Source organism: Panthera uncia, chromosome D2, assembly GCF_023721935.1.
Source record: "Panthera uncia isolate 11264 chromosome D2, Puncia_PCG_1.0, whole genome shotgun sequence".
NCBI classification, from domain to species: domain Eukaryota; kingdom Metazoa; phylum Chordata; class Mammalia; order Carnivora; family Felidae; genus Panthera; species Panthera uncia.
The window spans coordinates 27,165,224-27,181,829 of record NC_064818.1 but is presented as its reverse complement, the minus strand read 5'-3'; the positions used below and the strand labels follow the sequence as shown (position 1 = coordinate 27,181,829).

General features: G+C 34.3%; 1 protein-coding gene across 2 annotated transcripts in view; it reads left to right on the top strand.

Moving 5' to 3' along the window:
- Nucleotides 1–16,606, top strand: part of CTNNA3 (catenin alpha 3) — a 1,717,381-nt gene that overhangs the window by 470,654 nt on the left and 1,230,121 nt on the right. For both annotated transcript variants that reach the window (XM_049646151.1, XM_049646149.1), the window contains one exon: nt 7,918–8,121. In XM_049646151.1, the coding sequence (XP_049502108.1) occupies nt 7,918–8,121 (204 nt within the window). The remainder of the gene's footprint in view (nt 1–7,917; nt 8,122–16,606) is intronic.

Genomic DNA, 16,606 nt, shown 5'->3' with positions numbered 1-16,606 from the left:
CCTACTATTATTGTATTAGTATCGATTATGGTATGGTATTACTGTTCTTTATGTTTATGATTAATTTTATCTTTGGGTGCTCTCACATTTGGCGCATAAATGTTTACAATTGTTAGGTCTTCTTGGTGGATAGATCCCTTGATTATGATATAATGCCCTTCTGCATCTCTTGATACAGTCTTTGTTTTAAAGTCTAGATTGTCTGATATAAGTATGGCTACTTTGGCTTTCTTTTGTTGACCAATAGCATGAAAGATGGTTCTCCGTCCCCTTAATTTCAATCTGAAGGTGTCTTGAGGCCTAAAGTGGGTCTCTTGTAAACAGTATATAGATGGATCTTGTTTTCTTATCCATTCTGTCACCCTATGTCTTTTGATTGGAGCATTGAGTCCACTGACATTTAGAGTAAGTACTGAAAGATATGAATTTATTGCCATTATGTTTCTTGTAGAGTTGGAGTTTCTGGTGGTGTTCTCTGGTCCTTTCCAATCTTTGTTGCTTTTGAGATATATATATGTATATATTTTCATCTTTTCTCTCTCAGAAGGTCCCCCTTAAAATTTCTTGCAGGGCTGGTTTAGTGGTCATCAACTCCTTTAATTTTTGTTTGTCTGGGAAACTTTTTATCTCTCCTTCTATTTTGAATGACAGCCTTGCTGGATAAAGAATTCTTGGCTGCATATTTTTCTGATTCAGCACACTGAATATATCCTGCCACTCCTTTCTGGCCTGCCAAGTTTCTGTGGATAGGTTTGCTGCAAACCTGATCTGTCTTCCCTTGTAGGTTAGGGACTTTTTTTCCATTGCTGCTTTCATGATTCTCTCCTTGCCAGAGTATGTTGTGAATTTGACTATGATATGCCTTGTTGATGGTCTGTTTTTGTTGGATCTATTGGGCATCCTCTGTGCTTCCTGGACTTTGATGTCTGTGTCTTTGCCCAGGTTAATAAAGTTTTCAGCTATGATTTGCTCACATAACCCTTCTACCCCTATTTCTGTCTCTTCCTCTCCTGGGACCCCTATGATTCTGATGTTCCTTTTTAATGCGTCACTGATTTCTCTAATTCTTAAATCGTGCTCTTTTGCCTTAATCTGCCTCTATTTTTGTGCTTCATTATTCTCTATAAGTTTGTCCTCTGTATTGCTGATTCTCTGTTCTGCCTCATCCATTCTTGCCACCGCGGCATCCATCTGTGATTGCAGCTCAGAGCATTTTTAATTTCATCCTGACTAGCTTTTACTTCTTTTATCTCTGCATAAAGGGATTCTAATCTATTTTCAACTCCAGCTAGTATTCTTATTATCGTGATTCTAAATTCTGGTTCAGACATCTTGCTTGTATCTGTGTTGGTTAAATCCCTGGCTGTTGTTTCTTTGTGCTCTTTCTTTTGGGGTGAATTCCTTTGTTTTGTCATTTTGAACAGAGAAATGGAATTAATGAGGTAGAAAAATTAAAATTAAAAAATATATTAAAATTTAAAAATATTAAAATTTAAAAAATATTAAAATTAAAAAATAAAAAACACATACACACACAAATCAAATAAATGGCACTAGATCCTAGGTGTATTTTGATCTGGGTGTTGAAAGTGGTTTGACAGATTAGAGAATAAAAGGGGGGGGAAGGAAATCATTTGAGAATTCTAAAAAATGAATACACTGAAGTAGACTAAAATAAGATTATGGGAGTAAAATAGAATTTGAAAAAAATTACACAAAAGTAAAGTATATAGTAGAAAAAAATTAAAAAATATTTTAATCAAAATTAAAAATAAAAATGAATTTTTTCTTTTTCTGCATCCAAGAAAAAGAAACAAAAAGAAAAAAAGGAAAAAAGTTCATTTGAAAATTTGACAAAGTGAATATACTGTAGTAGACTAGAATAAAATGATGGAACTCAAGTAGAATTTGAAAAAAGTTACATAAAAGCAAATAATACATTAAAAAAAATAAAAGTATTTTTAATAAAAATTGAAAGTAAAAATATAGGTTTTCTCTTTCTGCATTCAAGAAAAAGAAAAGAAATGAAAGAGAAAAAAGAAAAGGTCGTTTGAAAATTTGAAAAAGTGAATACACTGAAGTAGACTAAAATAATCATTTTCATGGCATATCCTTTTACAACATTTCACTTTCAGCCTATCTGTGACCTAAGCTAATGTAAGCATATATGCCCATATAGTTGTTTTTTATGCAGCATTTAGTTGTTTTTTTAATTTAATATCTATTTAGCCACTATTTGTCTTTTTATTATAGATTTTAATTCACTTAAGATTAAAGTAATTATTGTTAGGAAAGGACTTAGTATTGCCTATTTTTTTTCTATTTTGCAGTTCCTTTGTTTCTGTCTTCCTTCTCATCTTCTCTTGTAATTTGGTGGTTTGTTTTTTGTAGTAGTATCTTTATGTTTTGTGTATCCACTACAGGATTATTTTTTATGGTTACCATGAGACTTACATAACACATTTTATAGTAATAACAGTTTATTTTAAACTGACAAAAACTTTGATTACTTATAAAAACTGTATACTTTCATTCTTCCTCACATTTTTTTTGTTATTCATGTTACACATTACATCCTTTTATGTTGTGTGTTTATTAGCAAATTTTTGTAGCTGTAGTTATTAATACTTTTGTTTTTTAACCCTTATACTAGAGTTATAAGTGATTTATCCACCATCATTAAAATTTTAGAGTATTCTGGATTTAATTATATATTTATATTAATCAGTGAGTTTTATACTTTTGTATGTTTTCATGTCACTTATTAGCATCCTTTGTTTCAATTTGAACTCTCTTTAACATCTCTTGTGGGCACCACCTTTTTCTGTCAGCCCTTTATGTCATTTCATTTTCTCCTGGCCAGCAAGATTTCTGCTGAGAAATGTTATGGTAGTTTTAGGGGGGCTCCTTTACATTAGGTAGGTCACTTTTCTCTTGCTGCTTTCAAAATTCTCTTTTGTCTTTGACTTTTGACAATTTCATTGTAATATGTCTCTTTGAAGATCTCTTTATGCTTAATCAATTTGGTTGGGGTTCTTTGTGCTTCATGGATCTGGATGTTTATTTCCCTCCCCAATTTGTGAAAAGTTTTTGTCATTATATCCTTAAATAAGATTTCTGAAACTTTTTCTTCTCTGCTCCTTCTGGGAATCCCATAATGTGTATATTGATTTTTGTTTTTTGGTTGGTATTCCATAAGACTTATAAGCTTTCTTCACTCTTTTAAATATTTTTTTTCTTTTTGTTCCTATGACTAGGTAATTTCAAATGATTTGTCCTTGAATTCATTGATCCTTTCTTCTGTATGCTGTAGTCTGCTCTTACAGACTACAACAGGTTACAGACTGTAACCCTTTTTGTGGATTTATAGTTCAGTCATGTATTCAGATCCAGGGTTTCTATTAGGTTATTTTTTATGATTTCTGTCTTTTGGCCAAACTTGCCATTTTGTTCGTATTTTTTTCCTGATTTCATTGAGTTGTCTACTTGTGTTCTTTCTTATCTTGGTGAGATTTTAAAGATGATTATTTTGAATTATTTTTTAGGCAATTAGTAAATCTCCATTTCTTTGGGATCAACTACTGGAGTTTTATTTTGTTCCTTTGGTGATATCACATTTCCTTGATTTTTCATGTTCCTCGAAACCTTTCATTCTGTCTTCACATTTGAAGAAGGAGTCACTTCTTTACTACTGGCTTCAGGAAAGAAAAAGCTTCACCAATCATCCAGGCCAGAGATACTGGGGTCTCCAGACTCTTTCTATGTATGCACTTGCTTTATTCCTCCTTATTCTCCTGGGGAGAAGTCTTAGATTGTGTGCCTTATCTTGATTTCGCAAAGCCAGGCCAGGTGCTGAGATCCTCCTATTTATCTCCCCTAGGGCATTTCCCTGAAGTTTTCAAGGTTACACACCTTCTCCTAATCCAGCAGATCCAGCTGGATGCTGATATTTATGTGCTGTGTGTAGGAGCTTACATGCATTGTCTGCAGGGGAGCATGGAGTTTTGGCCACAGGACAGGAAGAGGTGCAGGGAATGCTGGTGGTAAATTCTGGCTAGTTATAGGATCTGTAGGTAGAGATCCTGTTGGATTTGTGGGAAAGGTTCTTATTAGAGTCCCAGTCCAGTTAGTAGGATCTGCCGCTTGCTGAAATCCATGTATTGGTTGCTTTGTGCTCTTGCCTTTTTTTTCTCTGCTCTTAGCTATTCCTAGATTATTCAGCTTTCCCAATTCTTTCAATGTTCTGATATGGAAAGATGAATTTGCGTCTCTTGGACAGCCTTTTCACAAGTTTGGGGAAGCTGAGGGCTCACTTTTTCCAGTGAGAGAAATCTCAGGTGAAGGCAGTCTCTCTTGGCCCTGAGCTGTGCTACCTTGACAGGGTTAAAGTGAAAGTGTTTTTTTTTTTTTTTTTTTTTTTTTTTTCATCCTCTTCAATGCTTGAGTTTTTGCTCTATGGGGGTGCTAGAAACTCTCAGCTGTATGCTGAGGCTTTGATAAATGTATTCTAGTTCATGGGTCATTGTTAAAATCAGTTTCTATGGGGATGTGAGATATAGAATCTATTTCATCATCTTACTGATGTTCAGGAGAGATTTTTTATTTCAGCCGGTCTCCCATTCTACTTTGTAGAACATTCAAGTTATATTAAAAAAACTCATCTTTTTATTGATTTGATGACAAGGTTAGTGAAAATTTTTATGGGATGTAAATAGGAGGACAGTAGTTAAGCAGAATCAAGAGGCCTGCATGTGGGTAGTAGATAGCGCAGCAAGCAATGGTTTGAGTTTGGATGAGATCAAAGAATCCGACTTTAAAGATCAGGCAGGTAAAAATCCAAAGGTAGGATAGTTTGAGGAATTGTCTTGTAGAGAAGTACTAGAGTGAACTTAATCCTGTAAGAAGGGATGTTTTCCGACGTGAAATCATAGCCATCTAAGTTTGTGTTTCTTCTAGCAATAATTACAGGGTAAACACATTTGAAATTTAATCAATTTTACCTATCATTATAAGCTGGAGAGACATGTTTACTGTTTCTAACACATCTTCTAATGGCATTTGATAAAGCAAAGAGCAATTCTGTTGTCCTCAGTGTCTTTTCTTAATGACAATATCACACTGGAAGGACATTTTCAAGAAGGTTTTAATTGATTTAATAATTGTTATGAAACATTGGGATAGGATGTTTGTATTAAAATAGTGAGCCAGATAGTATCCAAAATCTATAAAGAGCTCACCAAACTCCACACCTGAAAAACAAATAATCCAGTGAAGAAATGGGCAGAAACATGAATAGACACTTCTCTAAAGAAGACATCCAGGTGGCCAACAGGCACATGAAAAGATGCTCCATGTCGCTCCTCATCAGGGAAATACAAATCAAAACCACACTCAGATTCCACCTCATGCCAGTCAGAGTGGCTAAAATGAACAAATTTAGAGACTATAGATGCTGGAGAGGATGTGGAGAAACGGGAACCCTTTGGCACTGTTGGTGGGAATGCAAACTGGTGTAGCCATTCTGGAAAACAGTGTGGAGGTTCCTCAAAAAATTAAAAATAGATCTACCCTATGACCTAGTAATAGCACTGCTAGGAATTTACCCAAGGGATACAGGAGTGCTGATGCATAAGGGCACTTGTACCCCAATATTTATAGCAGCACTTTCAACAATAGCCAAATTATGGAAAGAGCCTAAATGTCCACCAACTGATGAATGGATAAAGAAATTGTGGTTTATATACACAATGGAATACTACTTGACAGTGAGAAAGAATGAAATATGGCCTTTTGTAGCAATGTGGATGGAACTGGAGAGTGTTATGCCAAGTGACATAAGTCACACAGAGAAAGACAGATACCATATGTTTTCACTCTTATGTGGATCCTGAGAAACTTAACAGAAGGCCATGGGGGAGGGGAAGGAAAAAAAAGTTAGAGAGGGAGGGAGCCAAAACATAAGAGACTCTTAATAACTGAGAACAAACTGAGGGTTGATGGAGGGTGGGAGGGAGGGGAGGGTGGGTGATGGGTATTGAGGAGGGCACCTGTTGGGATGAGCACTGGGAGTTGTACAGAAACCAATTTGACAATAAATTTCATATTAAAAAAAAATATAATAGTGAGCCAAAGAAAGACATGGCAAAATTTGCAAATGAAATAAGGAGGTAGATTTAGATGTAAATGAATCCTTGACATATGGCCAAGCCTATGGTGAGGTTATTTCAATTATATGCATGGATAAAGAAAATGTTAAACTTGGTATTTGTAAAATTAATTTCCTTTCAATTTTTTTTCATTTTTTGTCCATCTGAAAGAGAAAAATGGAGAGACTCAGTAACACAATGGAAAAATAGAAATGGAATAGAATCATGAAAGGAAGAATTCTTCTGAATGATTTTAAGACATTTAACCAGTTTTATAAAAGATATGTTTTAGTTGTATTTTATATTATAGAATATGTGAACATTATAGAGTGAATTATATACAACAAGTCTACGAGACAGACACAATCTCCAGTTACAAATGAAGGGCATACATGGGGTATCCAAAATGTGAATCATCAAGAAAAGCAATACTGTGCAAACACTGGTGACTACTAATTTTTCTTTCTTTCTAATTGTTTTGAAATGTTTCCTTTTCTGTTATAATTTTCTCTTCCTAGCTTGGCCCTAGCTTTGTAGTTTTAAAAATTTTATCCTACATTATATCGCAATGATTCATCATAACGTAATATAGGACAAGGATCAATGTAAGATTACATACACACAATATGCATACACCTGTGTGTGTGTGTGTGTGTGTGTGTGTGTGTGTGTGTGTGTGTTTACATAATGTAAGATTAGACCCTCTGACCATTGGGTGTGTTTGTGTATGTGTGTATGTATACTCACATGTGCATGCACATCTTGAAGATCATTGTATGATTTCATTTTATGTTAAGGGTTCTTCAGAGAGCTTTTATTTGATATTCTTTCTCCAATTATCACATTATGCTTAAACCTTGGAAAGGCTTCCCCTCTTGATATATTTTAATAAAAGAACCTTTAGAGCCACATACCCTCCATCTTTTCTTCATAGGCTGTAGAGTATCTTGGCTTCTTTTGCCTGAAGACTTATATCTAATGGAAACATTAAAAATACCATGTCAGGTTCCAGTAGTGGGAAATAGCTGGAAGTTATAATAGATCAAATGGAAGACAGAGTTTTACTTTTAAATTAATAATTAAATTCAGAATTCTCTTTGATATGTTAGTGTTGAGGCTAATTAGAGTATATGATTTACAGTGAGGCATGATGAAAATAATATTGAATATTGAATATTATACAACTTGGATATTAATCTGAACTTCACTGTTTATTTGCCTAATGACCTTGAGTAAGATGGCTTCAGCCTGACTTCTCACAAGTTTAAGTGTGTGGTTACCAGTATCTTTACTGCCCAACTCTTTATAGTGTTGTCAGGATGAGATGATATATGTTAAAATATTGTGTAAACAATGAAGTTCAGTATTAAGGTGACTACTGTAAATAATAGTTAATATGTGCCATGCACTATATTAAGTCTTGTCATAATTTTTACAACAGTTTTATGAGACAAGCAACATTAATATTCTAGTTTTACAGATCAGAAAGGTGAGGTTCGGATTGTGAAGGACACATGATTGGGTTCACACTATAGGTCAGTGGGAAAGGCAAGATTTGGATACTGGTCTGTCTGACACTAGACTTGATTTTAATAATTGCACAATTTTTGTCACTCACTTGAATAATAATTGCTACATAGAGTTATGCATGGAAGTAAAATTCTCTTTATTATCACATCTGAATTCTAAATGAGAAAATGAAATAATATTTATTTTTCTTAAAAACAGAATGCCATAGAGTTCTAATCATCCAAATGTGTTCTTCCTTTAGAATTTAATTATCTTGGATCCACTCACAGTGACTGAGGAAGAAATAAGACCATCACTAGAAAAACGTCTTGAAGCCATTATCAGTGGGGCTGCACTGTTGGCTGACTCTTCCTGCACAAGAGATTTCCATCGGGAACGGATTATCGCAGAATGCAATGCCATTCGTCAGGCTCTCCAGGACCTGCTTTCAGAGTACATGAACAATGTAAGTAACTGGTTTTCCACCAACCCCTTACAGTGGGTATGTACTGAGGTTCTTTCTGTGTACAAATGTAATAATTTACAAATGAGTACATGATTTTACATGGTTTGGCTTTCTGAATGGGTTCTACTCACAGAGTACAGCTTTGAAATAGGAATTTCTAGGGATGAGATCCAACAATATATAATTGTTTTATTTGAGGAAGTATTTAAATATTAAAGAGAGAAGAAGAGAGTCAGGATTAGAGAAAAGAAACTGGAGTTGCACATCAATAAAAGGAAGATGAAAAAATGGGAAGGTTGTTCAGGATTACATTGGTGAATAACAAAATTGGAATTTAGGTAGTATTAGATCAAGTGAATGCTGCAGGAATCAGGGTTTAGTTTTGAAGGTGTAGAGTGCCTGTAGTTTGTCACTTTGGCTCCTAACCTTTTTCACAAATGATATACTTGTATAATTTTTTGCAGTTTGACCTACCTCTTAGGAATATTATAAATGTTGTCTAAATTTAGACAAATGAAAATGTATTTGTTTCAAGATCCTTTTGGTTTCATTTCATATATATTCATATGTGATATATTCAGTTCATATGTATTTTTCTACGTCCATCTATGGAGTACACATGCCAGTTTTTACACTCAAATTATTGCTGTTTTTAAAATGAACAAGAAAGCATTGAAGACATTGTCAACCATATATTGATCATTAAGCCCCCTTAAGTAATAGAGCTAAATAAAATGAAGGATTTATAATATATATATAATATATATATAATATTTTGTTCATCTTCTTTATAAATGGAATAGTTCAAGAATTATGAGAGTACATTTTGAAAATTATTAGTTACAAATCATATGACTTTGGGGTATGAAGTTGAAGATTTAAGATTGTTCAGTATAAGTAATTTATGTGAATAATTGAAGTGTGCTAAAATTAGTTAATGAGTTTTAAGGCTCCTTCTGCACATTTGATGTATCTTCATATCTTAATATTTGATAACTTTGGCTCCTGACCAAAAGTCTCTTGCCTGTCAAGAGATCAAAGTTGTAAAGCAGACTTTGTTAATAAGAACATGTTAGTAATGTCATGTCCTGCTTCTGAAGCTAGAATGTCTTCAATTTTGGCATATAATATACTCTTTTTTAAATTTCTAGTATTTAAAAAAAAATTTATGGAACATTACGACAAAGCATAAGAAATAGAAAGTTATATAAGAAAAGCATGAACCCAGGAAGCATATAATACATTTTTAATTAAAGATTTTTTTCTAATGTTTGTTTACTTTTTAGAGAGAGAGACAGAGACAGAGACAGAGAGACAGAGTGTGAGCAGGGGAAGAACAGAGAGAGGGAGACATAGAATCTGAAGCTGGCTCCAGGCTCTGAGCTGTCAGTACAGAGCCCGATGCAGGGCTCAAACTCATGGACAGCGAGATCATGACCTGAGCTGAAGTCAGATGGTTAACTGACTGAGCCACTCAGGCATCCCTAGTTAAAGAGTTTTTAAGGGAATTTAACAATTATAAGAAACTCAAAAGATAGTATTGTATCGGATTTCCTTCTCCCATGATCTATAAACCATTAAAATTATTCTCATATTTATACATACAAATAAAATTGCATATAAGTTTATTTTAATCTATAAAGTATAAAATTATAGATAAATTAACTTTTCAGATATAAAGTTGTTTTATTCTTTTAGATGCAAAAGCAAACAGATACACATGCACAGTCACCCACATACATAGTTGGGGATGGCAACATAATCGTAGAGCTTGATGCAAAATGAAAATGCAAGTACCCTTGTTTAAAATCAGGGAAAAAACTTTTTTTCCCCTCATAGTCTTGATTGACCTAAGAAGGTGATTTTTACTTGCTATTTAATGTTAGGTTCTCTGTTACATAGTACTTGTGAGAACATGCAGACCCTCACAGGTGTCTCTAGCCCTGCCCCATGACCATGACCCACTTTGCCTTGTGCTAAGGCCCCCACTGGGAGTGGAGGGTGGCAGTAATTGTTGGGTGGGAGAGCAGGTGGCTAAGGACTTGTGCCCGAAAGGCAGAACTGCTTGTGAGTCTAGGGCATATGCTCCATCACTAATATACACAAATCCCAAGGTAAAATTATTAAACATTTCAAGACTGTGGTAGCAAAGCATTAAAGGCCAAGCATGGGGTTCCTTTCTGAGTATGGGGCCCTGAATACAGTCACAGGCCCCTGAAACTGGTCCTGTACATCATAAATACATACCACATAAGTGATTTTATGGCTCTCTTCAACTTTTGGTTAAAAACTATTTGAGTTAAAAACTATTTATACCAAAGGTGAAGTGATGAGAGCATTTTGCCCTGGGTATAATCATTAAGAAGGTGCATTGTCTCTAGATATTTGTAAACAATAATAAACGAACTGAAAGTTGGTCTGGTTTTTGCTATCACCAAACTCTAGCAATTCTAAATGTTAAGTGATAAAGTGTTTTTCTCAAAATTCTTTTGTTTTTTTAAGTTCTAAACAATACTAAGGTTATAATTGACTTTTAATGATATGTATGAATGATTCAAATTGCACATCTTATGATTATCCTTTAATAACCATGACATTCCTTAGGCATTTAAACAGCAGATTCAAAGAAACAATGACGACACAATGATTATAAAGAAAAAGAACTAGAAATATCAATTCTGATATTTATGTTATCACTCAGAATTTTTATTTAAATTTAAAATTATAACAATAAAACAGAATTGCTGGGGTAATATTTGTATTAGGGAAATGCAAATTTCATGCATTTGAAGTTCATACGTGAAATCCTTTATTGAATTTGAGCACTAACTGAAATTTGTTCTTCTTTTAAAATTTGTCAATTACTTTAAAGTTAAAGAACAAATCAGAAAAATAATGGTTATTACTGAAAAGTAATTTTGTCATGTAGAGGAGACAGGTGTTTAAATATTTACTTCAGGTATAAAATATGTTAAGTGAGTCACTGAAAAAAATGTCTGTATATATATATATATTTCTTACTGCTCTTTTTCTTAACAAGGGTTTACTCTGATAGTTTCAAGGCCCATTTCTCAAGAACACATAACCTATTTATTTATGTTACTAATATCCTTCTCTTCGGTATGTTGGTTTTAAGACAAGGTAAGTTCTATGTTAGAAGAATGAAGTGGAAAGAAACTTTTTCATTTATAATATGCAAATAATTAAGATCAGAGGTAAGTACCTTTTAAAAAATCATGTCCAGAAAATTATCTTAATTTTTTTTTAAAGTAGACTTAGAAAAAATTTTATTTAATTGATTAGATCATACTACTCTTTATGCTTGATGGAGGCCGTTTTCTTCTTCCTTCCTCCTTCCTCCATGTTTCCTCTTCTCCTCTTCTGGCAAAGGAGAGTAAACACCCCCTGAAATTCATTTCCCTCTTAGCACTTCCCATTTTTAGCTCTCATCCCTGTTGGCATTCCTGTGTTTATTTGTGTGCCTTTCCTGGACAGGAGCTCCAAAAGAGTGAGGACTCTCTCCCTGGCCCTTAGCACAGAGACTTTCAGGTAGCAGGTGCTCAGTGATTATCATTTGGTTACAGGTATATTGAATTTAGTACTTGCTTCTTCTCAGTTTTTAAAATTAAAATGGACAATGTGCCTAAAGCAGTTAATTGACATTTATTTAATATATTAAATAATAACCATGGAGAAAATATGGGGAGGATTAATGGTAAGAATAGAAACCTGGGATAGGAAGAAGGGCACAGAGGTGAGAAATCTGTTCTTTGGGTGATCTTAGTATATTTGTATATTCCTTTCTCTTAGGATATAATGTTAAATACTTGTTGAGGAGGACATTTTTTTTTCAGGGAATGAAAGACTTATTATGTGTGGGTAATATCTGGCGATCTGCCCTAATGTTGGTGTAGAAGTCAGAGCAGGAGGAGCTAAATTTGTGAAATGGTGGTCTACATGATCAGAAACCCATTTATATGCACAGTATATTAACTTTCTATTGTAGGTAAAACCCACTAATAATAAAAAAATATGAATTTGTAGTATTATGAAAAAGTACTGCACAAGCAGTATAATAGTTCCTTTTCATATGAAAGTGCAGATTTTTAGGCCTAATGCTAGTATCTGACCTAGCCAATTAATATTTGAATTAAACAGCATGAACCAATCTGGAAAAACGGTGGGGTATATTATCAGAACACGTTTCTAGGTTTATTTTTATTCCAAGTTTATATCAGAAATGACACTTCTTTATAACTGTTTCATCTGCTTTAACGAAAGGGAATGCACTTTCCTGGTATTAGCTGAACTCAAACCTTTCTCAGAATTTGCTTAAAAGATTTTAGATGGCTCTTATACTTAAGTCCTCAACTTTCCAGTTTAAGGAATGTTGTGTCTAATTTGGTGGGCCTGGTTTGCTTTTCAGATTAGTTAGGAGCTTTTCTATTGGGCTGTTGATAAAAAAAAATGCTTGGTAATTATTGAGACACAATAAAGATAACCGTAAAAATTTAAAGCAAGATGAACACTCATAATCTGTGCATCTTTTATATGAATGTAACTTCAAGGTTTCAAATTTTGTTAGTCTATTGGGTACAGAGAAGTTCAGCAGTGGGAAACGAATGTAGCTTATGTTTTCTCAGGTGCAATCCGCATGATCAGTATGAATCTAGGTGACTTTACTTTCTTTTTTTTTTTTTTTTTTTTTTAACGTTTATCTATTTTTGAGACAGGGAGAGACAGAGCATGAATGGGGGAGGGTCAGAGAGAGAGGGAGACACAGAATCTGAAACAGGCTCCAGGCTCTGAGTTGTCAGCACAGAGCCCGACGCGGGGCTCGAACTCACAGACGGCGAGATCATGACCTGAGCCGAAGTCGGCCGCTTAACCGACTGAGCCACCCAGGCGCCCCGGTGACTTTACTTTCTTAAACAGATCAGTAAGTCTTAATCATTTGTTTTTTTGACTGAAGCTCTATGTTTAGTAAGTTCAATGTCTTGTCACATTAATAAGAAATTAGTAGTTAATGAAACCACATGGATCTATAACGGGTAAAACAGTTGACCACTTAACACTTTAGTGATTATATATGATTGTTCTAATGTTTTCCATAATATATGAAATAATTATTTTACATCCATAGGTCAAAAGTCGGACATAAGTTTCACTGGGCCAAAAAAGGAAGTGTTAGAGTGCTCCAGTCTTTTCTGGAGAATCCATTTCTTTGCCTTTTCCAGCTTCTAGAGGCCATCCATAGTCCTTGGTTCACAGCCTCTTTGTGTATCTTCACAGCCAGCAATGTCACATTTCCCTGGCCCTGTTTCTGTCCTCACATCTATTTCTCTGACCACATCCAGGATATGTTCTCCACTTTTTAGGATTCATGTGATTAGATAGGGCCCACTCAGATTATCCAGGAGAGTCATCCCATCTCATGGCTCTTAACCTTAATTACATTTACCAGGTTCCTTTTGCCATGTAAGATACCATGCTCACAGGTTCTGTGAATTAGGGTGTGAGCATCTTTGGGAAGCCCATGATATACACTAATACCAGTCTTCCTTAGTCTCTTCTGTGGAATCATCATCATTCCTTACATTTCAAATCTATTGTGGTTAGGGGCGCCTGGGTGGCGCAGTCGGTTAGGCGTCCGACTTCAGCCAGGTCACGGTCTCGCGGTCCGTGAGTTCGAGCCCGCGTCAGGCTCTGGGCTGATGGCTCGAAGCCTGGAGCCTGTTTCCGATTCTGTGTCTCCCTCTCTCTCTGCCCCTCCCCCGTTCATGCTCTGTCTCTCTCTGTCCCAAAAATAAATTAAAAACGTTGAAAAAAAAATTAAAAAAAAAAATCTATTGTGGTTAGTATCTCTTACTTTAAGCTTTATGCAGGTAGATCACATATCTATTTTATTTACTATTTTATCTCTAGCCCAAGATATAATACTTGGCATTTAGAAAAAGCTAAATTGTAGTTTTTAATGAAAGAATGAATGAAATTATTGCATATTGTATATTCCCTATAATGGAGAAACTTCTTCTCTGGCATTCAATGAAATGAGTTTTGAGCGTCTACTAGATTTATATGATGAACTGCCTGTTATAAAAGACCTTATTTTGCAAAGTATAGGTCTCTTCTAAAAATCAGTGTGAATATTCAGAAATAAAATTTTCTCATCACAGTCTCTTCATTTGTATGCACATCTAGGTATATTCCACAAGATTTTTACTAATTAAAAAAATATACTCCAGAGAACATTTAGAATTAGATAAAGTTTAACTTCTCTTTTTTTTAAACTTAGAAGTAAAAAAAATGTCTATTTTTCTAAGACATTTCTGCTGTTTTTGTTATACCTTCAGGATTGGTTAGGTCTAGTCTGTCTTCTCTGATGTACAGCATAATTAAGGAATTCTTCATGTGGATGGGGCAGAGTGAGGAGGCTCTAAAGAAGGGAGGGTCTTAGAGAGAAGTTTTTTTTAATGGTGGTCTTTCTATAGTTGGTGAAAACAAAGTTGGAGGTGAGTTGTCATCATGATTTAGTTCTAAGAATCATCAGACATGGATATTTCCCCTGGGGTGGATTTAAATCATGTTGATATTGTTAAGTTTGGACATATTACTGAACAGAATCTTCAAGTGATGTAAGGTTGTTGGTGAAGTTAGTACTCAGATTGGTACTTTATTAGAGAGGGTATTAGAGAGGTATTAGGGTATCAGAGAGTTTAGTGAGTGATGGCTAAAGTAAGTCAGGCCTGGCTGTATGCAGGGACTAATTTGCATTTCCAGACCTCTTACTTGCTCAATATTTTCTTCTTTTGGTGTCTTATGTGAAAGTACATTGTTGGTTCTCATTATGTATTTGTTTAGTGACTAAATAATCAAATGGACTGGCTTTTGTTATTCAGAGACCTATCTCATTTGTAAGTCTTGTGTTTAATTTCCCTGTCCTGGGGAATTATAAAGATTTGCTAAGCCAACAAAGAGATGTTAAAGGGTTTTTCTTCCATATTAGTCCTCTACCTCTTCCTTGAAAATCCATTTTAGAAATAATTTCAGCCTTATTTGTCATGATGATAAGGTAAAGCAGTTAGGATGATCTTTATGCAATGACTTTTTGAATACTAGAGACAGGTTAGAATTAAAATTCCAAAGAGGTAAAGGCAACCCCAAATCTCTTTTCTTTTCTTTTCTTTTCTTTTCTTTTCTTTTCTTTTATTTTCTTTTCTTTGACATAACTGGCTTTTCTAACACAGAGAAGAAGGCAGAGATGTAGACAAAATGCAAAGATGGAGGAATTTATCCTAAATTAAAGAATAAGGTAAGGCCATGGCCAGAGAACTAAGTGAAGCAGATATAAATAACATGTCTGATGAAGAATTTAAAGCAATAATAAGGATACTCACTGTGCTTGGGAAAAGAATAGAAGACATCAGCAGTACCCTTAACCTAGATTTAAAGAGTTAAAGAAGAATGAATCAGAGATGAAGAGTACAATAAGCAAGATTATAACATACTTGGTGCAATTCAGGCTAGAAAAAGAAGAATGAAAAAAAAAAAGAATGAATTAATGACCTAGAAGACAAAATAATGGAAAGCAATGAACTTGAACAAAAGGGACAAAGAAGAATTATGCAACACAAGAAAAGACTTAGGAAACTCAGTGACTTCATTAAATGGAATAACATTTGTATTATAGGAGTCTCAAAATAGACAAAGGGGAATGAAAATGTATTTGAAGAAATAATAGCTGAAAACTTACTTAATTTGGATAAGGAAACAGACATCCAGATCTAGGAGGCACAGAGAACTCCCATCAAAATAAAAAAAAGCAGATGAACATTAAGACATATTGTAATTAAATTTGTAAATATACTGATAAAAAATCTTGAAAGCAGCAAGACAAAAGAAGTCATTAGGTTACAAGGGAAAAACCATTAGAGTAGCTGGAGATTTTTCAACAAAACTTGGCAAGCCAGAAGGGAGTAGCATAATATATTCAAAGTGCTGAATGGGAAAAATCTACAGCCAAGAATACTCTATCCAGCAAGGCTGTACTTCAGAATAGAAGGAGAGATAAAGAGTTTCCCAAACAAAAACTAACGGAGTTCATGACCACTAAATTAGCCCTGCAAGAAATATGAAAAGGACCCTCTAAGTGGAAAGGAGAGACCAAAAATTACAGCATAGAGGCAGGAAATACAAAAGCAGTAAGAATGAATGTTTCTGCAAAAATCAGTCAGGAAATTCACACAAAAAAAGAATATAAAGACTATAATAACATACACCTAAAACATAGGGAGGAATGTAGAAAAGAATTTGTTCAAACTTGAATGACCATCAACTTCATATAGACTGCTATTTACAGAAAAAGTTGTATATATAAGCCTTATGGTAATGATATATCAAAAACCACTAAAACTTGAAAAGAATAAAGAGAAAATAATCCAAATATATACTAAGGAAAATCAGCAAAACATGAAAGAGAAGAGAC